Here is a 27,949-nt window from a genome sequence, read left to right as displayed (position 1 = left end):
CTCTCATGGAAAATTGGATGCAATCAAAACTGTTGCAGCTTCCAGTTTAGTGCCGCTAAAATTAAAGCAGCAAGCTATGTTGCAGATAAAGAATGGGCATGTATTATGCCTAACTCACAACTGCACAGGTACGAAAATACAAGTTGCCACGCCGGAATACAAACTTGTCAATCAGGATAAAACAATTGCTCAGCAAAAAATAATACTTACCAGAAAAAGAGCCATACAACATCAATTCGACCTTTTCATCAGACAACCACAGAACCAATATCATAACTAATTATCATTCAACAAAATGGTAAAGGAACCAAACTTTGAATCTATAAACCCAAGCACTAGCGTCAACTGATTTTCCAAAGGAAGCACTCAATCGCTGGTGAGTCAACCGATTTCCCAAAAAGGAATACAACAGTTGTCTGACGGAAGAAATAAGTACCAAGAGAAGAAAACATATGGACTCCAGTGTGTAAGGCCTTCCCTACTTCCTACGCAATTGGATGCCGCCTCCTGTAATTCAAAGTCCCAAAAATATTATAAGAAAACAAGATAATTATACTCTCCCCAAACTGATGCATGCACAAAAATTGATTCATAGAGCCAAGTAAGAATGTACACCAAAGTGCACCGATCACAGCCCAAATAGAAAAAAATCATATAAGAGAAAATTCAGCAAAAATAAATATGATCTTCCTCTAACAGCATTGAATGCCATCATTATTTTGATAGAAGGTAACTGATATGCCAAACTTTATTTTCTATTAAAAAAAAAAATCATTGGCAACATAGATTCAGGTACCAAGTGAGCGAGCTATTATGTCATTAAGTGGCAAACCCAAAGTCCCAAATAAGAGAGCACATAATCATGTCTTCAATGTACTAGAAGTAGAGGCAGGGAGCCAGGGATAATTGCCCGCAAAACTAATATTAGGTGGTTTGAAGAAGACCATGTAGAAATAAAAAAGGATGAAGTATATTAAACTAAATTAAGAGTCAATTTTAAATATGGTCCTTAGAATCACTCCCTCCCCATTTTGGACCTTAAAATTTCAGAATTTTCATATTAACTGGAAGTTTTCAGTGTGTACCCAATTAGACCCACAGTTAAAATGATAATATAATGGGTAGATGATGTGGTTCTAAGGGGATGTGCATGCTGACGTCAATTTCCATGTTATTTTTTTAATGAGGTAAATGCTGACTCTTACAAAGACATCATTGTATATTCAAAACTTTCATCCATTTTAGCATCCACATCATAAAAGATCAACAGGTGAATGCCACAATGATGTGGTTTTTGTTCATTATTCAAATTAATGTCAATGGTAGGACCAACTTGGTAAATATTTACAACTTTGTGGAGCAAACAGGAACTTTGGTACTTGAAAAAAAAAATGATACTTTACGGGCCATTATTGCAATTGCACATAATTAATACACAATAACATTAGGGAACGGTATAAGAGAGATGGTGGTTGAAAATGATAGTTAAGGATCATTTGTGAAATTTTTCGTAATGATGCACAATCCTGTAAAATTAAGGAATAATACATAAGAGGGATGGTGGTTACCTATACCTCTTGGGGCGGACACGATCTTCTTCAAGATCCATGAGAGACCCTAATCCAGAACCTCCCCCAGACTCCGTCATGAAATCTTCAGGCCCACCACCTCTTATTTCCATGTCAGCCTACATATTTTTAAATACATGTTTATCTTTTAACCTCTCACCATCCAATATAGGCTAATAGTCTAAGCACTTCTACCACTTTAATTCCAATACTGGATGCTATATTTATTGTCAAGGATATAATAGTATTATAAAAATAAAAGAGATTTGCATTCCAACAGTTAGTTTTAATTACCTTCAAAGTCTTCTTGACCTCTTCCACTCTGTCCTCAACCTCCTTTTTGTGTTTCCTGCTTGCCTCAGACATCGTATCCGCCCATTTTATCTTCTCTTGAATTGACTGTAACATGTGATCTGATGTAGTCAACCTACCGAAATATAAAGAAATGGTAAGAATTATAAGTATGGGTCATATACAGACTAGAGTACTACATTTTTTTGTTTCTTTGTTTGTCTCGTTTTCGCCATTTTGCTCTTTGTGTGTACGCATGTCATGCATGATCTTTGCTTATTTGAGGTCTGTTAGGGGCTTTTCTCAGGAGGTTAGTTGAAATTTGGACTAATAAACCTAATCACATGGAGGAAGTTGAGGAATGAAGAGGGAGTGTTTATTTGCACATATTCTAGAATAATAAGAGTATAAAGATATGCTGCATGGATACAGATGCAAGCATTTTACATCATAAGATATGGACACAAGACGGTAATACACAATTTTTGGATATTAGGATGTAACATGTTCCTTACATAATATGTATTTTCTTCTGGATATGACATGTTCTATACTTAATATTAACATATACGTTCTTTTTTATTAAAAAAAAAATTACAAAAAGAAAATGGGCAATTTATCTTTTCATGGTAAAATATGATACTTAATTAATTTTTTTCATATTATTCTCTTGTTCTTCTATATTAAATCCAAACAATAATATTTCAAGTTATTACGAGGTTCAAAGTAACAAGCTGCATGCAACTCCAACATAATTGTGGCACAGAAAAGCCAACTTTGATTTCATTTGGTTGGAAATAAATAGTGTCCGTCACTACTTGTTTTTCTAATAGCGATTTTCCAGAGGATTAAAGTATGCTTCACTTACAGTACAAATATTCTTTTAGTATCAATTAGAATCCATCTATGCAATATAATGTTTTGGTTAAATCCTATATAAAATTTTATTGTTATGCACACATGCACTGCTTTTTAGTGAGCATAGCATCTCAGGCAATTTTTAACTATTACAAATTAATTCACCTTACCCTCTTGACTGCATTGGGCACACCTCTAATGTTTCAAAAGGGTATATAAGAAGAATGGCCAGAAAGACAAATACTTTTATAATAGCAATTTAAAACAGGTAAGAAAAAGAAATTACCAACTTGAGAGTGTTTGTATCATGCTATTGAGCTGCTCAGGCCTGATGTCCCTTCCAGCCGCAAATTGCACCTAAAATAACCAAATGAGGAATACATAGAGAAAGAGGATGCTGGAAATTTCACTATCATATTCATATTAATAGCATGAGATGGCAGGTAATAAAAAAAAAACAAAGAATAGACCTCAAAGCATCTCCTCAACTGATCTAGCTTTCCCCTCACAATTCCCTACATCAAAACTTAATTAACTCAAATGCCGTTAAAAGAAAAGAGTAATGTATATACAAAAAAAATGGTAGCAGTTCATTCTTGCTTCAAGAGGTACTTCCAATTTTTTTCAAGGGTATAAAAAACTTGTCATAGAGGGATAATAAATTTACTGATGAGTGAACTTTGTTATACAGGAACAAAAGGTAAGGAGAACTTACAGAATACATGCACTCATTTATTAGAAAATCTTCAAGTTCCCTTACATTAGACACGTCCAATTCTTCCATCAGCTTGTCATAAGGCAATACCTAATCAAAGCCAAAAACGCATTATAAATATTTCAAATCTCATTATGACTTTTCAAGTTGTGTACTCAAAATTCAGTAGCACGTATTTTAGGTATTTCATTTTTCAAGAGAACAATCATGATATTTTCTATTTTCAACTAGCACAAGTTTAAATGGACCAGGGAAACAATTAATGGAATATTCCTTTTACTAAAATTTGTTTGTGGGTAATTCCAACCCATCAATTATCTTTGCACACAACCATTGCTTGCTTCATTTTTCTCTCATAAGAAGTGACTGGAGTAAAGCTTTTTTAGAAAAATGAACAGAACTAGATGAAAACAAGTTAAAAACAATATTTAGAGGAGAACATCATTTGGGAGTCCTATAATTAAAACAAGCACACTGCTCGTAAAACAAGCACAACATGTTGGTCATCATTGCTTTTGCAAATACCATAAATTGTAGGTGCTCTTTGCAAATGCTAAAACCAGGGAAGCATTTGAAAAGATTCCCAAACATATTACCTTATTAGTCTCAGCTAGAGTAAGCACACTTAGTTGCTTCAACTTCTTCGCCTGATTAGGTAAAAGCGAAGGAAGATGGCCAGCACTACCTAATAATTTAGTATAATCTCGAATTAACTTTCTTTCATTACTCTTCAAAGTCATTTTTTGCAAATATGCAATTTTATTTCATAATTTGAAATATTTCGTACCAAGTGTCATGACATTAAATATGGAGCCATACAAATGATGGTAAAATTAAGACAATGTTAATGCAACAACTAAGATGAGAAGCATTCACAAACAATAAGCATAAATCGAAAAATAAGCAGATAAGTTATGGTAGGAAATGTGACAGCCAAAGATAGAAGTTTTCAGATAATGAAAGCTAAATAAACTCGTACTTTTATAATCATTCCAAGTTCCGTATGCAAATAAGTGAAGCAGATCCAAGGAAGAAGAAACCTGGGTCCCATCTAGCTGCCATGCAACAAAAAAGTAAATCATAATAATCCCTCATGGCTTCCCAAATTGTAAATAAAGTCTCAGAGAAGTCTGCCGGGATCAAATGCCACCGATATCATCACCTAATTTTGACAATATGATGATCTAAGGGGTAATAATACCATAAACCTAGTAGAACTTATCCAGATATAATAGAAGTTGCTTACAACAAACCATTTGAACAAGAAAATTGAAAAATAAAATAAAAAAAGATAGTTAAAATTAGGTTGAGTAAAAGAAATTAAGCAGTGCTGAGTGCTGGGAGCCAATTGCTACCTGTTTAAGGGTTTTATGGGTTTTACTGGAAGTTTAGATTTACTTAGTTAATTTTGTAACTTTTAGTTTGATAGTAATATGATTAGCTATCACCTTTTCTTAAAAAAAAAAATTAAAAAGAGATTAATTTCGAAAATAGAGCACCTTAGAGATGTTAGGTACGGAGAGAATTTCGGAGAAGGCAAAGAGAGACGGGTGACACGTGGCGTCGGAAATTATAGACGCCAGGGCACGTGGATCGCTTGTGGCCTCCGCCTGCTGTGTGAACTGCTCTATAAGATCCGCCTGCCGCTTCTCCATCTCCATGGCTTCCTACTGCTCTTTCCTTTCTCTCTCTAAACAGAGGGACGAAGGGTTTTTTTTTCAGAGAGAGAAAAAGAAAAGAGGGTTTTACTTCGAGAAATCCGTCTTTTAGAAGGAGACGAAACAAGTCGGTAAAATTAAAATGTTTCTATTTTGGGCCAATATTTTCGGATTATGGGCTTCTGTTTTGGACCAAGTTCTTTGCCCAAAAACCGATAGCAAATCCACCCAAAATTTGAGATGAGGAAAAGAAGAGGAAAAAAAGGTTAGTGCGTGCAGCGTAAAGATGTGGTGCTATTGACAATATTAGGGTAAATTATCCTCCCTACTAAATAGCACGTTGAAAAATTTGGATCCCAAGCACCTATTCACCCAGACAAGATCTGAGCCCTCCATTGAATAAATCTCAGCCTCTCATCATAAATATATTTCAATCTAAGCCTTTAATCAAAAATTTTGATTTTACGTATCTGTTTCATGTTGTTAAAAGTAAATAAGTCTAAATTTAGTTACCCATATGCTCGCCACATCAAAGACCACGCACTCAAATTTGTATCGTTTGATCACAAACGACGCGCTTTTCCTGACGCGTTTTTTCTGACGCGTGATGCCTTTTTCTTCTTCCTCTGTTAGTAACCCTTGGCTGCCTAAGGGCTTTCAACTCAAAAAAAAAAAAGTAACCCTTGGCTAAAGACTCTGATCTTTTGTGGCAATTTCAGTGTGGAAATTTGATAACAGTACCTTGGTCTCTTAATTTGAAATATGAATATATAATGTTACAATTGACCAAATATATGTAGCATTAAATTTATATAGTAGTAAATAAATAGAATGTGTAACAATTGGCTTCTTTTAACTCACCGGACATGGCTTAATAAGAATATTTTAAAACAAATACAAAATATAATTTGTTTTGTGGAATGCTTAAATCTGTGACTTGAACCGATTTCTGCTCTATAATTATTTATTGGGTTGTTGATTTGAAATGGTAAAGTTTGATAAAGACTCTTGAATTTCTGCTCTTACCGGAAGAAATTAACAATGCGAGTGCTGCTTCTACACTGACAACAAATTATGGGATTATGAGGGGTTTACATATCCGCCGCTGTCTAAGGATTGGGACAAATTTTAAATGAATTTTAGAGGATCTTTTATATTTATGTAGTTGCACGGAACGTGATTGATGTTATGTACTATAGTAATAAATTAATTAATTTAATTTGTTTTACTGAGGTCTTTTCCAGTTATGACAAAATAGAATATCGTTTGCATTATTTTGATATCATCATTGTTTGCATTATTTTAATATCATCATTATATAGTTCAGATTAATTAATTAGTTATTTTCATCATCTTCCATAACATCAAACCTAGATGCAAATATAAATAAATAAATTTCAAGATTAACTTATCACTGTAATTCATAAAATTAAAGACATATTAAGCCATTCTTCATACAATTTAGAAATTCAAAAACTATTTTTGATGACATTGTAAGTTTATAATCTAAAAATTAGTGAATAAATATTTTGTTTCCCCGTTGCAAAGCACGGACGCTTAACTAGTTTTAACATAAAATAGTTCTGCCTTCATGCCAGGGGCGAGTCCAGTATACAACAGGGTAGGTCCTACTCTGGAATTTTGAAATTAGTTTCTAAGAACTAGGTTTTGAGCTCTTGCTCAGTTGCTCCGCTCTAAAAAAACAAAATACCCTGCCCTGTTGAATTTATAATTCTCATTCTCTATGTACAAATAATTAGATTTTGAGAATCAATTTCGCCCTCTCCTCTTTCTCCTCTGCCATTTTTTTTATTGTAATTTTATGTTAATTTTCGAATGATTTTTTCGAGAAGAAGAGGTCTTTCATCTGTATAGACGTGGAGTATATGAGCCAAGATACTGATACTACCCGATATTTATAAAACACACACAGCATGCAAGAGAATGAAATAAATAGTGCTAATTGGCTCAGATTTGTGGGCCCCAGTAAGATTAAATGACAAAGAATTGAATGCATAGTTGGTAAAAATAATTTGTGGGCCCAGCTGTGATCTGCCTCCTTTTTTTGTTCCTTTCTGTCTTATTTACTTCTGCTATTTCTTTTTGAGTGAGTCTATGGTACTATGCATATTACGATTTGGCACCGTGCTACGGCTCTATATTTGAATTTTCAAATTCTAACGGTCAATCCGAATTGTTTATCTTGTTCTCCATATTAATATGTGTTTGGAGACCAAATTTTACATTTTTTGAAATGTTTTTACTAATTTTTTAGATTTATTGAAAATCACTGTTTTTGAATGGTCCAGAATTTTCAGATCAAGTGATTTTCTAAATATCTAAAAAAATAGTAAACAAATTTCAAAAAATGTAAAATTTGGTCCCCAAACACATATTAATATGGAGAACAAGATAAACGGTTTGGATCGACAGTTAGGATTTGAAAACTCGAATATAGAGCCGTAGCACAGTAACAACCCGTGATATGCATAGTACCATAGACTCACTCTTTCTTATTCACCGGTATGTGATTACTGTATGTCTGTATGCCTCCATTTTTTTTCTACCAAGTTTGCTAGCTACTTTTATTTTCTTCTTTCTTTTTTCCATTTTATTTATTTTATTATTATTATTATTATTTTCGAAAAAATATTTTTTGTTATGTTCATTATTTTTTATTTAGTATCTGACTTTTCACTAGATTTAAACCCGATTAGTTACTGAATCCTACATAGTTATTTTCTTGCCCTATCATGATGGAAATTCTAGATCCGTACTTGCTTCATGCAGCGCACGAACCATATGGAGAACTGTTTTGATTTTATAGTTTGTCCGTTGCATGAAGCCAAAACTACTCTGTTAAAACCTCATTAGCAATAATAACGGATCCGGTTTTTGCGGAGTCTGTACTCTTAGGTACCCGACTTAATACAATGTTTCATCCGAGAATAAGAGTCGTTCTGAGATTCGTGTCAAGTTAAAACTGACGACTCAGATCTCATTGTAATCAGTCAGGTATTGCTCAGGATCTGAATTCGTTCTGCGGGTACGGGGTACCTGCTCCGGCAGACGACGAGGCAATGCATGCCAAATGGAGACGTAGAAGTATTAACAGCACTGGAGATGATTGGGACCTATAAATTACGAGACTGGTTGTTAGGACTTCGGACCCAACCCAACTGAATTTCCTTGAAGTCTTGAACGTTGAGACGTCTTTTTCACTGATTTTAATGGATTCTTGTATAATTGAAGTACCAATGTATAAAAATTTTGCAAGTTTCGCGTGCAGATCTGTATATAGTAATAATTTTAGGGTTTAATGTGAATTAATATTAGAGATCGTAGCAGATTTTGATATTATAAATCTACAAATAGAATATTAATTTAGTTTGGCTAATTTATATAATTAATAATGGCTTAATATATAGCGTATAAACATATAGCCTTAAGACAACTCCAATCATATTTAATTTACTATAATAACATTCCTTATCGAATCATGACAAATTTCGGATTATAATACAATCTAAATGTGAATCCAATAAATAAAGTGGATATTATTTTCAAGATCCATATAATTTAGATTCATATGTGAATTACCAAATTGAAAAGTTTTTCAGAGTAAATGTTGAAGATCAGGCCATTCTATTATTTAATATTTACAAAAGATTTTCCGTTTAAATTTTAAACTTACAATCTTTCACACAATAGACATTGTTTTTTCCACTAATTAAAAATAAAAAAATAAAAAAAATTCATTATGTATTACTGATTATTGTCCCTCTCTTTGATTATTGAAACAGTAAATAAGTAGAAAAAAAAAAAATACCAAATTTGCATCCATGCGGACCATGCCTATATCTGATAACTTTTCACATGTTTATTGTCCATTGTCGCTTGTGCCTAAAATCTGGAGAATCTTTCTCCTTACAGTAGGTTACTGATCATGCATGTTATTTAATTTTGTTATTGAAGGCGCCAAATTAATATACATGGAAACAGAGATTTAAAAAATAAAAATAAAAAAAATAAAGTCGGAACTAAAGTCATAAAAAAATTAATATCCAGTAGAAATTATAATTAAGGATTTTAAATTTGCAGCCTGTCACACAGAAGATATTATTTTTAAAAACTAAATTAAATGTTGGTTCTTAATGGAAAGTTGGTTTCTTATATCTCCATAGTTATGCTTAAAATTATTTAAGCATTCATCTTTGTATAAAATTCAACTTATCTAATATTTAAATAAATACTGCATAGTACGATCCTCCATCTATATATATTTTTTTAAAGTAATCGTCTTAATTTAAAATAAGAATAGTTAAACAGAATTATAATATAACACCGAGACTGGTTGTTGTGTTGCAGACTTGCAGTTCTATTTGTTTAAATAATTATCCAGTTGATTGCCGATTGGAATCTGTCTTATTCATGCAATAAATAATAGCGTCATGAATCACGCAACAGTTGATTTTTTTTTCCAGTGCAATAGGATAAGATAGTGGTCGTACTTTTGTTTTTAATTATGGCATGTAATATTTTCGAATTCCATAACTCTTTAGCAGTTAATGATTAATTGAATTTCTTGTACCGGGTCAGCGTAGAATGAGACTCAAGTCTTCTGTTTTATTCTGGCACTTTCTCAGGTGTAAATTAGAAGAAATGTTCTAATTGAGATTGAGATTTTTAATAAAGACTTTTAAATTTTGAATTTCGAATTGTTCAATAATTTTAAAATATATATAACCATATTGCAAAGCGAACACCTCGTAGACTTCATTTAAGAATATAGACTTCAATGACACTTTTCTATTTATTTATTTATTTGATTTTTACCGTATTTTTTTATTTGATTTTTACCGTATTCAATAAAGCAGTACAAGTAAAAAAATCATTAGCTTGTTGAGCGTATATAGAGGTAAAGCTTTTTTTATTAACTCAACAGATAAGAATATAGATATAAGCTAGTTTATATCCATCATCACATAAGATAATTAGAGTGAGTCTATGTTACTATGCATATCACGGGTTGTTACCGTGCTACGGCTCTATATTCGAGTTTTCAAATCCTAACGGTTGATCCGAACCATTGATCTTGTTCTTCATATTAATATGTATTTGGAGACCAAATTTTACATTTTTTGAAATTTTTTTACTATTTTTTTAGATATTTAGAAAATCACTTGATCTGAAAATTCTGGACCATCCAAAAAGAGTAATTTTCAATAAATCTAAAAAAATAGTAAACAAATTTCAAAAAATGTAAAATTTGGTCTCCAAACACATATTAATATGGAGAACAAGATGAACGGTTCGGATCGACCGTTAGAATTTGAAAACTCAAATATAGAGCCGTAGCACGGTAACAAATTGTAATATGCATAGTACCATAGACTCACTCAGATAATTATTAGAAAAAAAAAAAGGGTGTATATATCGATATATATTTATACGAGGACGAGACATTAAACGATACAATATATTCATTCATTATCCAATTATATACAATATAATTCTAAATTTTAATTTTTGTTTTTACAGCCGTTGATTCAAATTCCTATGAGACAATTTAATTTTCCTTATGATTACATACTTTCGGAAATTTTCACGAGATATTATTATTTCCAAAACATAAAACATATTATTTGTATTCATTGTTAATTTATTCTATCTTTCTCGAAAAATACTTTACTGAAAATACAAGTAAAATTGTCAATGACACTTTTTATCCGTTTACTCGAATTATACCGTATTTAATAAGACGGATATATGTGAAGTTTTTTTCATTAGTTTATCACATATAAAGTTTTTATTTATCATCTTAATGAATACATACATAAAAATACTTAAACCCCTATTTACAGTGAGGTTCCATTTAATTAAATAACATAAACTATTTAGAAATCACAACAACGCCATCTAAAATGGAATTTGTTTTAGAAACCATAAATGAAAAAATAAATTTTATCAAACCAACTTGATTGCTTTTTTTTTTTTTTTTACAAAAATCATAAGAACCGAGATGTCATTTCGGTTTCATTTTTTGGGACCAAAATGTGATTTTGGTCTAGCCGTTTTCACATATTTTGAGAAAAAAATACATTGAAAAAAATATAAAAACACCTGGGACTGAATTGCCATTTTAGTCTACAAAAAAAAAAAATTCAGAATCAAAATGGTATTTCAGTCCTTGTGATTTTTGTAAAAAATAATCATATTAGTTTCATAAAAATCTTTTTTCTAATTATGATTTATAAATAAAATTCTCTAAAATGTACCAAAAATTGAGTGTTCAACGCATCATGAAGACGCAACTACTACTGGAATTAATTGTTGCAAAAGCAACATCCACCGATGGTTGATATAATTGAGCCACGCGCACGCACGGTCACATTCAAAAACATCATTATATACTTCTCTTTGCTTAGCTTTTGAGTGCATTTCCTGTATGAAAATTGGATAACAATAGAGTGCAATAAGAACCATGCAAAACATTATTATATACTTATCTCTTTGCTTTTCAGTGCAAAATTATATCCATATAAGTTTTTATTTTTAGAATACAGGATACGGATCAGATATTAGAAGGATGCAGATACAGATCAAATTGAATATTAATTAAAAAGTATAAAATAGTATCAAAATATATCAAAATTCATAATATTTACCAAACTATATGATATAGATCTTTGAATGTGGATAATTGAAATGTAAAATCATATCTATATCTGCACAGTTATTTGGATATCAAATATTTACATATAATTGTTACATTTCCGAAATTTTAAAACTTTATTAAATTACTAAATTGATCATTTGGCTTAAATAAAAAGTTGAATTAATTTAACGATCTGTCAGAAATTTCTGACCGACTAAAACGAAACTAAAATTTCGTAATGTAAATCATATATATAAAATTATAAAATTATGTATAATAAAATTTAGAGATTTAGAAATAAAATAAAATATAGCACTAGGAATAAAATTATAATTCTACGAAAATATTCGTACAAATAAAATATAGAATTTATAAAGCTCGTTCATTTAGAATTTTTAGATAATTAATTGAATATACATAATTATATAAAAAGGAAATCAAATTATTCGAATCTTAAATTAAGAAATAAATATACGAATTTTATGTACAAATATAGTTACAAAAATTTTATGAACTTTCGATTCGAATTAGAGTCGAAACAGATTTCTTAAACCAATTAAATGACCTTATTGAAATTCTGGATTTGTTTGTACCTTTGGATTTAATTTCAACACGGATCTAAATGTTGTAAATTAAATGTTGGAATGTTATTAACCACCCATCCCACCAGCACGAATCTTAAAGCAACCCATTTAATCCCACCCCTCTCCCTTCTCTCTTTCTCTCCTCTCCTTCCCAAACCGTGACAGCCCCTCCCTGTTTTCCGTCCCCTCTCCTCTCTTCTACCCCAAAGAAGAAAACAAGGAGGGCTCCGCCCCTCCGCCCCCTCCCGTCGCCGGCGAGCCGCACCAGCCACCACCCTCACCTCCTCTCTCTCTCTCACCGTGAGCCCCACCAGCACCGCCCCCTCTCTCTCGGTTCTGCCTTCCCTGCCCCTCCGCACCACCACCTCTCCTCGCTCACTGATCCCCGCCACCACCACGAAAACCCTTCTCTCCTCTCTCTCTCTCTGACCCGTGAACTAATCTCCTTCTATTCTTCACGGTTGCCGCTAATTTCGTGAGAAACCCGAAACCCTAGAAATTGGGGGTCCTTCCTTATTGCTTGCGGGTGCTAATCGGGTGTCCCTTGGTGCTAATATGGTGGTTGGAGACTCTAAATCTGTGGTGGTTGATTCAATTTTGGTGGCCACAAGGCACGGCGAAACCCTCGGAACATGCCACTTTCTTTCGACATTTCCTCTTGCGGTTAATTTCTAAAATTCGTGAATTGTGTGTATTGATGAATTGATTAATGTCGTAGGATGTGAATTGGTTAAGTTTCGAGTACGGGTTGTTGATTTTCCCGACTCGATCGATTTGTTCGAATAAATTAAGTATAAGGGGTTATATTGTAAAATCTGAAATTTATTTGGTTTTAATTGATTTATGGTTTGTGTAATTGGGGAAAATTATTGGGTGCCTCTTAAATCTTTTATACGTACAACCACCAAATTAGTATGAGAATAAATTGATTAGATGTGTATATTTGATAACTCTTGTTCATCTCTTTTATATTTTCGGCCTTGGGTTGAACAAGGACTAAATTGGTAAATTTTGCAAATTGTGTCTATATAAGGAAAGGTGTATGGTTTATATGACTAATGTGCAAGTGTGTGAATTTTTGTGGAGGTTAAGTGATAAAAAAAAAGGGGAATACGGCATAAATGAAATGAAATTGTGTAATTTAAGACCAAATTGGTATATGTGATAAATTAGGCCGTGACCGTTACTGTTGGCTTGTGGATGAATTGATTAAATGAATTGGGGGCCTTTGTTTATGTATGCATTGGACTAAATTAAATAAGTAAGCCATTGTATTAAAATGTATGACATGCATAAGAATTTTATATATGGGCCTTGAAAGTGAAAATAGTTATAATGAATCTGAAATGAATTGTAAATTTTTAAATAGGAGGCTTAAACATTTACTAAATTATGGGTCTTTAATTAAATTGAATTGGAATAAAATAATTGATACGTCCAATGGACCAAAGTGTAATAAGGTGAAAGTTTATATAAGGGCCTTATTAAATTGGACTTGAATTAAAATAATTATAAATGAGCCGAAAGGTATAAAAGAATTGACGAATTGAAAGACGGCTTTTGGAATTTAAGTTTTGAGAATGTAACCGAACTAAACCAAGTAATCGTATAATATAGGTGTAGGCTCAGTCGAGCCAGATTTCGCGAGGCAATTCGAGACGCCTGATCTTTAAATTAAGCGGTACGCTCGTCATAATAAGGTGCGGGATTCTTGGACTTGTTTGATACTTTATTTTCAGGAATTAAACTGTGTTTTCGTTTGTCATGTTGAATATCATTGATTGCATCACTGAATTGCGTAGAGCATTTGCATAGCCCAATTAAATTAAACTCGAATTGATCTGAATTGAATGATTTGCATGCTGGTATGGTTATAGGTTATGTTGATCTATTGTGAACTGATTTTGATTGAAAGTCACCACGAGCTGTGTATGTGAATGTATGTGAATGGATTTACGAAGTTAAGCACTTGGATCCAATGAATTTGCCAAGTCGGGCTGTATGCTGACTTGGATTCCCAGGATCCTAAATGGCCTTAGGTGAACGGCCCTCGATATTCCCAGTACCGGTTGGGACGAGGGAGGGTGATTATGTTATGAGATGTGTGATTGGAAATCGTGGTTGACTTGTGTAACGTCTATGGCTCGGTAGCATTTTCCTACGTGTTAATGCATTTGAACGGTCGATTGAATATGACGAATATTGGAAACGATTCTAAAGTGGATTTTCTTTACATGATTTGAACCAGACCCTAATTAAACTGTTAAGCCAAGCGGTTGCAGATGGGTGTCAGATAAAGGGTCCAGCGGTTGGCCATCTGTAGGTGTCAGTAACCCTACAGATGTGGGTTTGATAAAGGTTCAGCTCGAAAGAACATCTGTAATTGCTACAAGCCCTACTGAACTGAGTTAGGAATCGAGTTAAGCCAAAATATATGTTGTGTTTGAGATTCATCTTGGAAATTCCGTAAACTGTGTTTCAGGTTGATTAACTGTTGTCGAGTAGTGGCATTCTGTTATTTATGTTTTCTTATATAACTGTTTGCATTGTTGTTGTTTGGGTTTCATTATTGAATATAGAGTTTGATTGCAAGTCCAATAATTCAAATGTGGCAAATTCGCACTGAGAATTTATTCTCACCCCCACCCTCCCGATTATTTTCAGGTTTGTTACTCGGACGCAGCAGATGAGGGTATTGACAATGCATATAAAAGATCCACTGCCTTGCGTGTATATGTGACGCGTGATTTATACACGCGGCAGGCTGTCAGACCCGGTGGATTTGGGGTGTGACAATAATATTTTGAATACATATCGAATACGAATCGGATATTATCCACTCTGTTTTCACCTCTCAGTGAGATTATTACGAATAACATTCGATAAAAAGATTTTTTTTTTTTAATAAAAATTGAAATCAAGCCACGTGATTATCTAATACTCACAAAAAAAAAATTATCTTAATTTTGAACCTACAACTAGTTTTCACGGTAAAAGAAATTAGATTCCATTAATAAAAGATGACTATTTACTTGTCAACAAATAAATTTAAATTTGCAATTCAATTAAAATATGATCTTTACTGCTTTATAATTTACAGTCTGCATTTTAATGGTTCGAATTACGCGGCCATTATACATTAGCACGAGATATTAAAATTATAATTCCATAGGTGGACCATTTAATTGGTTTTGTATCAAAACGTGTTTATCAAATTCTTTGATTACCAAATGAAATGTATCTGTTTTCTTAAATCTAGATATAGAGGAGATTAGACACAATATATATATATTACGGTAAATTAACATTTTCTCTTTTCCACCAGTCATGATATTATTATTTTTCTTAATAAAATATTTTATTTGTAAATTTTCGGTTGCAAATATTACGACTTTGAGGTTAGTTTATGATATGAAAAATGCTAATAATATTTTTGGAATATGAATCAAAATGTATCATGATGTGACCTTAATACATCATTGTACATCGAGGTTAATTTATGATATGAAAAATGCTAATAATTATCTTTCTGCTTGTCAGCGGAGAAGTCGCCAAGTCGCTACAGTTTGCCAACTACTTGCCACTGCAGGTAAAGATTTCAAGTTTTCAACAGAGCAGTTATGGTTTCCTGTGGTTCATGTGCTGCATAAAGCCAGAAATGCTCTGTTAAGATGTTTACCCCCACTGACCACTGTACGCTAACTCAAAAGATCATCTTTTGAGTTAATACATATTGACCGATTGTAAATGGATCTCGTTCGGCTTCTGTCTAAAATATAGAAGTCTTTATTATTAATGCGGATTTATTTTGCATGAGTCTTAAAGTTGATCAGATGGTGAAAGTCAGCAAGTCGCTACACTTCACCAACCACTTGCCACTGCAGGTAAAGATTTCAATAGAGCAATTTTGGTTTCTTGTGGTTTAAGTGCTGCATAAAGCCAGAACTGCTCTGTTAAGATGTTTACCTCCACTGACCACTGTACGCAGAGGCGGAACTAGAATTTGAATTTGGGGGGGGGGGAGGCGAGCTGCCGAAAGATGAAATAACAACCTAGGATTTGAATTTGGGTGGTGCTAATCGGTATGCATCTGTAAAAAATCATATGAAAATGTGCGCTTAGACTATATATATAAGCAACATTCTGATTTTATGGGGGTGCCTGGCCCCCCCTCTCACCCCCTTGGTTCCGCTCCTGACGGTACGTCGAGACCGCATCATCTACATTAACTCAAAATATCATCTTTTGAGTTAATACATATCGGCTGTCCGATTGTAAACGGATCCCATCCGGCTCCCACCTAAAACATAATAGACATTAATATTAGTGCGGATTTAATTCGCACGAAAATTAAAATTGATCAGACGGTGAAGATGCTTTTAACTCAAAAGATTCTTTTTTGAGTAAATGCAGAGGATACAAACTCCTGCACGCCTTAGTTGTGTCTTATTTTTTCTATTTTAAAATATCTTTTTTTTTTTTTTTGAGAAAAACCCGTAGGTGTATTTTAAAATATCAGTAAGCCGATTTTAATGGATCCGACTCCGCTGCTCTTCAAATAGGAGAGCAGAATCCTGCTATTTAAAATCTAACCGTTGAATTGTTTTGTGCACGAATCTCAATACAGATGAATGGTTAGGTTTTGAATAGCAAGGTCCTGCTCTCCTATTTGGAGGGCAGCGGAGTTCAGCGCGGTTTTAATGGAGCTGTCAGCTGCCCATGACTTTAAACTTTTTAGGGAAAGGAGAGCTACGTGTCCGATATGGAGAATAGAGACAAGACATTAAGACAAGCTCCACAGTGCAAGTCCCCAACCAAAGTACCAAACTATTGTACACAAAACAAAAAACAAAATAAATTTTACAATATAACCCTACAAAGAGATAAAAATTCTCTGGTTCTGTCTTCCTCTATTTACACACTTCTCTTTCCTCTTGTCTCTTTTCGTGATAGCAATCAGGTGGTTCATGTTAAGTTTTTGTCAAATCTAGTTCGCTATAGTCATCATATTTCATATTATTTTTTAGTTTAGATAGTTGGATTTTGATTGTCATGTACATGTTTCACGTTGCTCGAATTTCAATCGGATTGAATTTTGAATTAAACATATAGTTTTTAGTTCATCAAAAGTTGGATGGATCGAGTTCGAGTCAATTTATTCAAATTTGTATATCAAATTAAGGAGGTTCTTCACTATGCGAGTAAAAAAAAATTTAATTGAATTTTTACATTTTAGATGAATAAATACGAGTTTATAACATTTGCACCATGTTTTGTTGTGGCCTAAAGGGTGGAATAAGGAGTTTAGGCCTCGTTATTCCACCAAACGTGCCTTAATTGAGCCGGACTAAGATGGCATAAGCCGATCTTTAGGCCGGCCTAAATTAAATCACCTCACATGGTGGTTTAATTTTTATTCCACCTCGTGACCTAACTTGAATGATTATAATAATATTTTATTTGTATATAATTAGTATATTATTAATAATAATTATTATTAGTATAAAATTATATAATTAATATCTTATATTGTTAATATATTAAATAATTACTATAAAATATTATATAATTAGTATCCTTTTATTAATAATTATTAGTAATAAATAATTATATAATTATTATGTTATATGGGTAATATATTAAATAATTATTATATAATATTGTAATATATTATAGTTATTATTAATATATTAATATTATGTAATTAGTATCTTATTAATGATATATAACTATATAATTAATATGTTATATTAGTAATATATTAAATAATTACTATAATAATATTATAGTAATATATTAATATTATATAATTAGTATCTTATTATTAATAATTATTATTAATATATAATTATATAATTAATATTCTATATTGTTAATATATTAAATAATTATTATAATAATATTATAATATATTAACATTATATAATTAATATTTTCTTATTCATAATTACTATTAATATGTAATTACATAATTAATATGTTATATTGTTAATATATTAAATAATTATTAAAATAATATTACAATATATTATAGTTGTTATTAATATATTAATATTATATAATTAGTATCTTATTATTAATAATTATTATTAATTTATAATTATATGATTCGTATTTTATTATTAATAATTATTATTAATATATAATTAATATTTTATATTATTAATATATTAAATTAATTTTATAATAATATATAATATATTACAGTTATTATTAATATATTAATATTGTATAAGTAGTATCTTATTATAAATAATTAACTAATTTAGGCTTTCAAAACTTTAGTACTCCACCAATTCTAACCAAACAAGAAATTTTAAGCTATGATTTAACTTTAGGCCACAGCCAAACATGAATAATTTAGACCGACCTGAGTTGGAATAACCAATTTAGGCCTCCTTAGCTTTAGGCCACAACCAAACATGGGGTGAGGAGTAAATATGTAATTTTTCTATTTTGCAAGAATAAATGAGATAGTTTACTGAGGAGTGTTCAAATATTTTCATTTTTTATGCTTTTGTTACGTCTCCACTTTTTAATTTTGTAATAACAAAATTCTAAATCTTATATCTCAAAATAAAACAGTTAGATGTGATGTGTTATTTTCTCTAATTGCACATAAAAATTACTACTTTTTAATTTTGTTTTATATGAATCAGTAAGTAAAAAATCAATGTCCAGAAATCATTCACATCAGTGTATTTTTACAAGCTCTTGATAACAATCAAAATAAAGTTGAAATATCATAATCTTGTAAGTGTGGACATAAATAACAATATAGGCCATATTTAATGATTTTATGTTGACATTTCAATTTTAAATTTTAAGTTATCAAAGTTATAAAAATAGAGGTACGATGAAGATATCCATAAACAATAATTTTATACATATTTAAAAGAATAATAACCTTTTTTTGAAAAAAATATAAAGTTGTCTCCAAACAAATTTTAATACGAAGATCAAGCTGATCAGTTCGGATTGACCGCTTAGACTTTAAAACGAAAATAATAGATGTGAGAAGGAATATTAACCCTCCTCAAAGTAGGTATAATATTATAAATTGTTGGGGAGAAAAGCATTATTTTAAAATCTTAGAAGATACATGAAGTTTTACATGTAAAATTGTTGGTGGGTCCACCGTTTAAAAAAGTTTCTAAAACAAATTCTAAATACAAAATAAAGTTTCTCTTCAACCAAATCCATTTTTTACTAGCTCACACCAACTCTCACCTCTTTTCGGTTGAGAAAACCGACTCCCTCTTTCTCCTGCTAAGCACAGATCGGTCATGGCAGTGGTTGCATCGCCTGGCAGGGAGAAGACCGAGTCGATGGTGGAGGAACCACGGCGATCGTCGTCGGCGAAGCCTGACACTTGCAATGCTTCGTCGGATGCGCCATCCTCTGTATCCTCTGCTGGCGATCCCTCTTCCGATCGGAGAGACCTCGATTTATTTGTAGTTCACTATTTCTTTTTCTTTTTCTCTATCTCAGTTTTCTTTTTTAGCTATCTCTGGGAGCATTCCGTAATTTTGCAAAAGAGAGTCGATCATTTTTTTTTCTTTTTGCAATTAGTAATCAGTTCGGGTCTTCATTATTACTTCCTAGCGCTGAAGCATTGGTAATTATACGGAATTATGAATAATAATTGCAGTATATAATCTGATTTTGTTGCAATTGTGAAAAAAAAAAACACTTTCATGTTCAAATGTGAACCAATCAGTAGAACATTGAATGAAGTCTGTCTAGAATTATTTTAAAAATACTGACTTCCATATACCTCTCTCTAGAATCAAGGACTTGCTACTAGGAGTGATAGTGAAGAGTACAGACTTATCTTTAAACTACCAGCCAACGAGGTCCTAATCCTTTTCTACCTATTTAGTAATATCTCTTCTTCTAAATTCAAATTAATTGCTTCAATTTTGTATTGTTAGTTTAAATGTATGGTCATTCTGCAATGGTTATGCTAATAGGTTCTTCTGCATGATTTTATTTGCGCACTTCAGGAAAACATTCTTCTCCAGGTCGTTCTATTTTTTTCCTAAAAAATTCTGCTCATTTATTGAAATTGATCTCCTTTTTTATTGATATCGTGCAAGTTTAACTGCAATATATGATGCAGGGCTACTTGTATTTGTTTCTTCGTCATGTCTGTTTCTACTCCAACATTTTTGGTTATGAGACAAAGGTACTTTAACCTCACAAAACAAGAGATATACAGTTGAGACCAATTGAATTAGTAAGCATCTATTACAGAAATTGGGCAATACAAATTTGTATTACTATGCCATATTTTGTGAAATAACCATCTGATGTTGAGTCTGAAATATTGAAGGTGATATTCACACAACAATATTTTTTTCTAAATTATGGATGAAATTACCCCAAGTATCTATTTCCTAATAATTTATGCTATTCCATTATACTGGTTATTTTCCTTCAATATGCTAAAGTGCTTAAGCAAAAAAATAGTATATAAGAGAGATACATTTGTATGTGTTCATATTTTGTTAACTAGTTGGAAATTTGATAAATTGACTAGTTAAGAAAAATTACATAGGTTTTGTTTTCTGTTGTTGGTCAGATCAAGATGCTAAGGAAAACAAGACTTTTTTATATAAGATGATTGATTATTTAAGGAAATAATTGAGATGTTAATATATTCTATGGTTTCAAAAATCAATGTGTTGGGCCATTAACAGAAATATTTGGGTATTTTTCACATCAGCATCCATATTAGAATTGTAGAAAGCTGTTTCTTGTTTACCCATATAATGGATTTATTTGATGCAGAAAATAATTCCTTTCAATGAAATCACTTATATTCATAAAGCAAAAACAGCCGCAATATTTCCCAATGCAATCGAGATAGGTGCTGGAGGTAAAAAGGTAATTTTTTGTTCTCATCTCTTTCTTTGAAATTCCTCCATTTCTATTACTGAATTTGCTGATAGCAAAGCTTAATTGTGTAAAATAAAATGACAGCATTTCTTCGGATCATTCTTGTCACGAGATGAGGCTTACCGTCTGATCACTGATGCGTGGGCCCAAACCAATCCTCATGCAAAGGCTTTCCTTGACCGACAGGATTCAAAGTCAAGTAGCAGCACTGAAGAAGGCATACCAATAAATAAAGACTCTAAAGAAGAAGATGAACCCTCATATGACCAGTTAGTTATATATATGTTAAATTTTTTTAATGAAAATCCTTGCACTGATAATGGCCCTCATGAGGGTTCACTGTACTCAATACCAGATTTTAATCTCTGCCCGCTTCTTTTTTGTTGTTTATTATTATTTATCTTACCCTGAAGCATCTGTGCAGGAACATTAAAATCGACGGATCTGTGTCTAAATCCGTTCCTAATGGTTTGATGAGTACTAGTTCTTCTAGTGATGAGATAAACATTTTGAAAACACCTAATTCTCCTGAATCAATGGAAAATGGGAATGATGCAAGTGTAGTTGCTGCAAATAGTTTTTGGGAAATTGAGGATGCTGATGCTCCTACCGGTTGGTCTTCAATATTTTTATTGTCTTTTGATTATCAGTAGAATATATATATTTTTTTTTAGAAACTATGCTTATGGTCATTTTATTGTTTTATTTTGTGCAGTGCCTGACTACTATACAATGATTGCTGAGGCAAAATTTGAAGTGAGAGGAACTGTGATGTGTTTTTACTTTTTAATATGTTTGGTTTGTTCCCCATTTTCATATCCTTTAACGTATTATGATGAAATATCTGTAGGCTGGAGTAGAAGAGATCTTTAAGCTGTTTTTTTCTGATGATTCTGCTGGTTTTCGAGAGGATTTTCACAAAAAATGTGGTGACAAGGGTAATTATTTGCCAAGTGTATATGGTTTATTTTACATTTTATGAAATTTGTATGATTTATATAGACAAAGAACAAAAAGTTAGCTGTCAAAATTAACTGTTGTTTCCTCCAGAAATTCAAATATCTCCATGGACTAAGCATGAGCAGAGTGGGCATGTGCGTAATCTCTCATTCCTTCATCCAATCAAAATATTTATTGGTATGAAAGGACCTGCTTTATGCACTTTATTAATAAATATCGGATAATTACATAATTTATATGACTTTTTAAGTTCTGACTTACAAGGTGCAAAATTTGGCAACCCCAAAGAGGTGCAAAAGCTTCGTGTGTATCGAAACAAGTAAGCATTTTGCGTCATGAGAGTATTTTTCAGCAGTTAAAGAATTCATAAGTGTGTATCATTGTGTTTATAGTTTATACCTCTTTTTAAACTTTTATGTTGATTTCATTTTATCTTTTGGTTACAGCCACATAGTAATAGAGACATCTCAGACCGTCAGTGATGCGCCTTTTGGGGATTATTTCACTGTTGAAGTCAGTCTCTGTACCTACCTATACATTTGATATAAAATGTCATAGCGATAGAATATAATTAAAAAAAAATGATCTTTGCATGAAGGGGAGGTGGGATGTGGAACAAGACTCAAGTGAAAGAAACAGCTGCAAATTGAGGGTGTTTATATATAATTCTTTTTCTAAGAGAACTATTTTTAGAGGTACATTTTATTCCCTATGATCCTTTCCATTTCTGTAGATAATGGAAATTCATGTCTAAAATATCAAGATAATATAAATGTTGTAGGGAAAATAGAGCAGGCAACAAAGGACGAATGCCAAGAAGTCTTCTCTCTTTGGATCAAGCTTGTAAGTACACCTTCCTACTTTCTGATGTACCAGGCACTGGTATCATATCAGTTGTGGCCAGCACCTGCTTGTGATTCCTTTCTTTATTATTTCCGATTAGATAAGAATCTGATACTTTTTTTATATGTTATGGGTTTTTTCTCTTCTTCTAGGCAAAGGAGGCATTGAATAAGAAAGCAAATGATGAACGGAAAGGTGAGTTGTATTGTAATTGTTTTTCTTGTAAATTATGTCGGGTAGAACTAGGGTGTTCTTGAGCTCACCAAGCCCTTTGGTGAGCTTATCTCCAAAACCTATCAGATTGACTTCAAATGACAAATCCAATGACAAATCCAAACGTTGAAACCGATCTATTTCACGAGTGATGCATTTACATGTTGAATTTATAGATTTTCAAATTAATTTAGTATAAAGTCAAGTGGTAAAAAAACGATGAAAAATTAACATTTAAGGTTAACTTATAAATCACTTTTTTTTACCGCTTGAGTTTATACAAATTAATTCGAAAATTTATAAATTTGATGTGTAAAGACATCACTTGAAGTAGATCGGTTTCAACGATTTGGATTTGGTATTTGAAGTCATTCCGATATAGAGTTATGCTCACCAAAAGATTGGTGAGCTTAAGAACAACCTAATTCTACTCAATTACGCCAGTTGTTTACCTTCAGGCCCTAAATTACACGAGGAATATATTGCAGCACTTTCTATTACTCCTAATCAGAGTACACCTGGAGCTTCCATAGACACTGAGCAACCAGAGAGCTCCTCAAAGATAGAGGAACCCCTGGAAATGACGAAAGGAACTGCAAATGAACCCCTGATTGCACCCGATTTGAAACTTAATGAATGTGCTGACAATCAACTTCAAGATAATTTGCGGGATTCATCTTCTTCGTCACCAATGGTGGTTGCCATTTTAAGTGAAATATGGGCATCACTTGTTGCTTTTACAAAAACAAGTCGTTTTGGTGCAGTTCTACTTGCAGGTTTTGTGGTATTTATTTTACTAATGCAGGTAATCTGTCAACTTAAGGCTAGTTACAATAATATAGCATGTCATTATACCTTGTCCGTTTCTTTGTTTTGCTAATAAAATGTTATATTTTAGGTAACGATCATTATACTACTAACAAGATCACCAAATGTACATGTGATAAATGCTGGAAGTTACATTGGCAACACTGGAAGCTACACCAAAGAGAGCGCAAATTATATGGAAAGGAGATTAACTTATCTCAAAGAAGAGATGAGAATGGTTGGATCTCAGATGGAGAGGATGCAGTATGAGTATGAATGGTTGAAGTCTCATTTAAAAAGCTTAGAGAAATTAAAAGATATATCATAGGCTAAAATTGGCTTTAAGCTGGAGCCGATGTTGTAAAAATCTTTGAGCCAAATAACAGTTGTAATAAAGAGATAAATTGTAGGCTAAAAAGGGCTTAAAGCTGGAGCTGATGTTGTAAAACGCTTTGAGCATAATAACTTATGTGATTAATGCGCATTATCTTTTCCTTTTGGCGTTTGCAAGCGTGCTATAATGAATTCTTTCCCATGTTGCCTTGCAAGCGATACCAATTAAAAAAAGAAAAGTGATACCAATTAAGGCTTAACAGTATAGGCTAGGTTGCTTGTAGAATTTGCACTTATCAATTTGGTTATTTTTCTGCATTTTAACATCGATTTAATTGGATAAAGATAATGAATTCTTCAAAGCAGACGCTCTATTCGAAGCAATTCTTAAATTCCATTCGTAGTGCAGGAAGGCCTGTTTATAAAACTATAAATTTGTTCCACAAGGATCAAGTAAATCCGTAACTCATTCACAAGCAAGTAAACGATCAATATATCAATCATATATGAAGAAATATGACAAGAAAGAAACACTTACAAACAGCGAACTAATATTTTCAAACCTGTTTCCACCAATCTTAACAGTTAACACCAAAACATTACAAAAAAAGAGAAATAAAACATAGATTGAATCACCTAAGCAACAATATAAATTTATATAAGAAAGTATCCTTCCAAAATGTCAAGGGTAGATCAGCATCAATAGTTACATGCCATTTTGTCTGAAGGAAATGTATTCCCTGCTTGTCCTTGGTATTAAAACAATTAAGTAGAGCAGCAGCTGCTTTTCTGATTAACAGGCTGGCCTCGGATTTGAACTGTAGGTGGCCTCGCACCTCCCATTGCAGGTTGACTTGCCATCCTGTAATTCAATATTCATAAAACTTCAGATGGTTAGATTTATTTCTCTTTGCTTTATTTTTTTGGAGCAGCTTTAAAGCCTGATTTAAACACACAAAAAGAAAGGAACTTTGGGCCTGTTAGTACAAACCGATTCTTAATTGAAGCAGCCATAGCCATGAAAGCTTGTTCAACATTGGTTGCATTCTTAGCACTAGTTTCCATGAATGGTATCCCCAACTCGTCCGCAAATGCCTACAAATTATCAATTATCAACATCTACTTAGCACTATTGTGAGAAAAAGGCCCTGCTTATCCTCCTTTTTTTCTTCATTGTGAGAAAAAACAAGGGAGCAGAGAGAAAGGCTATGTGAGATGACTTCTATCACTAATATCAAAGGGTGAAGAGATGTACCTTGCCGGTCTCATAGGAAACGACCTTTTTGTCTGTAAGATCACACTTGTTACCAACAAGAAGCTTGTTAACATTCTCACTGGCATATCGGTCTATCTCATTCAGCCACTGTTTCACATTGTTAAAGCTCTCTTGATCTGTCACATCATATACCACCTGTGTATAACCAAATAAATACCACCTATATCAGCATTGTTCGTCTAAATAAATAAAAAAAAATACAAACACAAGAAAAAAAGTGGAATAAAATGACAACACGAGTGAAAGATGAATCTTACAATGATACCGTGAGCACCCCTGTAGTAACTGCTGGTTATTGTTCTGAAACGCTCTTGTCCAGCTGTATCCCACTGCATATAAATAGGCAAATAACTAAACTTTAGCTAAGCATAAATTAATATTATCTTTTTGTACAGCTAAAAAAACACTTTATTTAAGTATAAAAACTTGGTAGATGAAATGGACTCACTATTTGAAGCTTAATGGACTTCCCATCCTGCTCTACAGTGCGTATTTTCTGCATATTATCAAAATGATACAATAAGAGATGTGTTTGATAAGAAAGGGTATATTGGTAATTTAAGGTAGCATTCTGAAATCAAAATCCAACAATACATTACTTATAGTTATTAAAAGTATAAATTTCCAAACATAACAAAAGCAGTAACAACAAAAAATACTTACAAAATCAACTCCAATGGTGCTTATGTAGCTCTCCAAGTATGAATCATCCTATGCATAAAAAACCAGATAAAGCTCTAATTATTAAACAACTAAACAAATACTTAAGTTTATATTAACTGAACTGGAAGCCAGCCTAAGAACAGAACAAATATTAATTCAGCAAATGAGATTACCGCAAATCTGAGAAGAAGGCATGATTTACCAACACCAGAATCACCAATGAGCAAAAGCTTGAATAGATAATCACTAAAGCAATACAATAGTTATAAATGAGTACTTGTAATTATTATATTAGCAGAATAAGAGTAACTTTAGGGCTTTGTATATAAAAACTTTTTCTTTATCAATGCATTTGTTGGCATATTTTTTTGCCAACCATAAAAAAAAAAAGATATAAATGAGTAAACTACCAGAAAAATAGTTATAACAATATAAAGAACAAATAATAACGAGGCCTTGTCATTTTAATCTCTTAACCAAACAGTGCTACAACAGCAAATTTGGGTCATTTCACAATATACAAACATCTTAACCCAATGAGCAAATGCTTGGAGGCCTAATGACTTGAGCAATTTCAACACAAATTAAATTGATAGATATATCAATAAAGAAACAAAATAACAGGGAGACAACAAGTTCAATGTGGCGTAACTATAATCCCAAATTGGGTTATTTCAAAAGTAATATCTAACCGTACTTCCAGACAGTTGACATCAAAGATAAATTAATAATTTAACAACTCAGTGGGTAAACAAATAAATAGATCTACAAGTAAAAACAAACAAACCCTTCTTTACTGGATTGCAACCCAAAATTTGAAAGACTTTCCTCAAGAAACAAATTGAAAGAGACTCATGCTGTCTCGAATTACAATAAAACTAAATTTTGACCCAGGTTTCAATTCTAGCTCGGACCTAATATCTGGCAGATTCCTAATTCCAACAAATTGCAAACCTAATTCTAGCTTGAAGGCTATAATTCGCTAGATCTTTAAGATCTAAGCACGAATTGATTAACTAAACCTCAATACTGAAATTACAACTAATTATTATTACAGCTCCAAATCACAGAGAAACTCGGGAACTTACTACTCCGGATTCATCGTGGAAGGGGCGAATCAATATATCAAAACACAATCGGTAGAAGAAAGACAGAGATGGCGATCTATTAGTTGATTTTTGCTCGGTGCTGGGAAGAAGAGAGAGAAAGGGGAATGATAGAGAGAGAAAATCGCGGGTTAGAAAGAGAGAAATAGTGGACAGACGTGGGACGATCTCTCTTTCTTTCGAATTCACATCCCGCTAAAGTAACTCAAATTGTGAGTTTGGATCTTACCGTTCGATATGATCTAGCACGAATATTAAAGGTTCCTGTGCATTCCACCTCGGGCCGGATTGGCCCGAATTCTGATCGGACAGCCTGGATCTAAGCTCAAAATTTGGGATACTTTAGGGTATTCTTTCTCCAATTCTCCGTATGATAATTCTGATGAACACCCGGTAACTTCTATAAATTGTATGTTTTTAACCTTGAATGGGTTATTAGCACTTTATAAGTAGCGGTCTTTTATAGAAAACACCCTGACGTGACGTCAGTAAATGCGAAACACGACTCTTTTTAT

At 32.4% G+C, this 27,949-nt stretch overlaps 3 protein-coding genes across 9 annotated transcripts; 1 reads left to right on the top strand and 2 right to left on the bottom strand.

Moving 5' to 3' along the window:
* Positions 1-164: 164 nt before the first annotated feature.
* On the bottom strand, positions 165-5,200 carry FUS5 (Proteasome component (PCI) domain protein). Of its 2 annotated transcripts, none has more exons than XM_078292121.1 (9): positions 4,932-5,200; positions 4,412-4,487; positions 4,029-4,117; positions 3,433-3,522; positions 3,188-3,232; positions 3,004-3,074; positions 1,863-1,995; positions 1,569-1,687; positions 165-507 (listed from the first exon to the last, which is right to left on the bottom strand). In XM_078292121.1, exons 1-9 carry the CDS (start codon positions 5,091-5,093, stop codon positions 486-488), a joined length of 807 nt encoding a protein of 268 aa, XP_078148247.1. In that variant the 5' UTR covers positions 5,094-5,200; the 3' UTR covers positions 165-485. The 2 variants fall into 2 exon arrangements, with proteins under 2 accessions (XP_078148247.1, XP_078148248.1); XM_078292122.1 differs by having other exon boundaries at positions 1,575-1,687; positions 4,932-5,188.
* A 14,320-nt stretch (positions 5,201-19,520) lies between these two features.
* On the top strand, positions 19,521-24,550 carry VAD1 (GRAM domain family protein). 6 transcript variants are annotated; one of them, XM_078292118.1, is made up of 17 exons: positions 19,521-19,786; positions 20,120-20,188; positions 20,306-20,356; positions 20,455-20,520; positions 21,126-21,221; positions 21,318-21,502; positions 21,658-21,845; positions 21,949-21,989; positions 22,084-22,171; positions 22,284-22,370; positions 22,458-22,512; positions 22,640-22,706; positions 22,792-22,888; positions 22,975-23,036; positions 23,189-23,231; positions 23,738-24,054; positions 24,148-24,550. In XM_078292118.1, exons 1-17 carry the CDS (start codon positions 19,619-19,621, stop codon positions 24,382-24,384), a joined length of 1,917 nt encoding a protein of 638 aa, XP_078148244.1. In that variant the 5' UTR covers positions 19,521-19,618; the 3' UTR covers positions 24,385-24,550. The 6 variants fall into 6 exon arrangements, with proteins under 6 accessions (XP_078148244.1, XP_078148242.1, XP_078148243.1 ...); XM_078292116.1 differs by having other exon boundaries at positions 20,306-20,359; XM_078292117.1 differs by having other exon boundaries at positions 19,521-19,789.
* Positions 24,551-24,918: 368 nt separating this feature from the next.
* LOC144576103 (GTP-binding protein YPTM2-like) lies at positions 24,919-27,603 on the bottom strand. The gene is made up of 8 exons (XM_078326361.1): positions 27,417-27,603; positions 26,502-26,574; positions 26,329-26,376; positions 26,114-26,161; positions 25,923-25,994; positions 25,645-25,800; positions 25,381-25,484; positions 24,919-25,251 (listed from the first exon to the last, which is right to left on the bottom strand). The coding sequence occupies exons 1-8, from the start codon at positions 27,428-27,430 to the stop codon at positions 25,155-25,157; spliced, it is 612 nt and encodes a 203-aa protein (XP_078182487.1). The 5' UTR covers positions 27,431-27,603; the 3' UTR covers positions 24,919-25,154.
* Between the last annotated feature and the right edge of the window lie 346 nt (positions 27,604-27,949).

The sequence above is a fragment of the Carex rostrata genome, chromosome 25 (genome assembly GCF_964058835.1).
Source record: "Carex rostrata chromosome 25, lpCarRost1.2, whole genome shotgun sequence".
Taxonomy (NCBI): domain Eukaryota; kingdom Viridiplantae; phylum Streptophyta; class Magnoliopsida; order Poales; family Cyperaceae; genus Carex; species Carex rostrata.
Note: the sequence above shows the minus strand (reverse complement) of the source record. Positions and strands in the feature narration are given on the sequence as shown.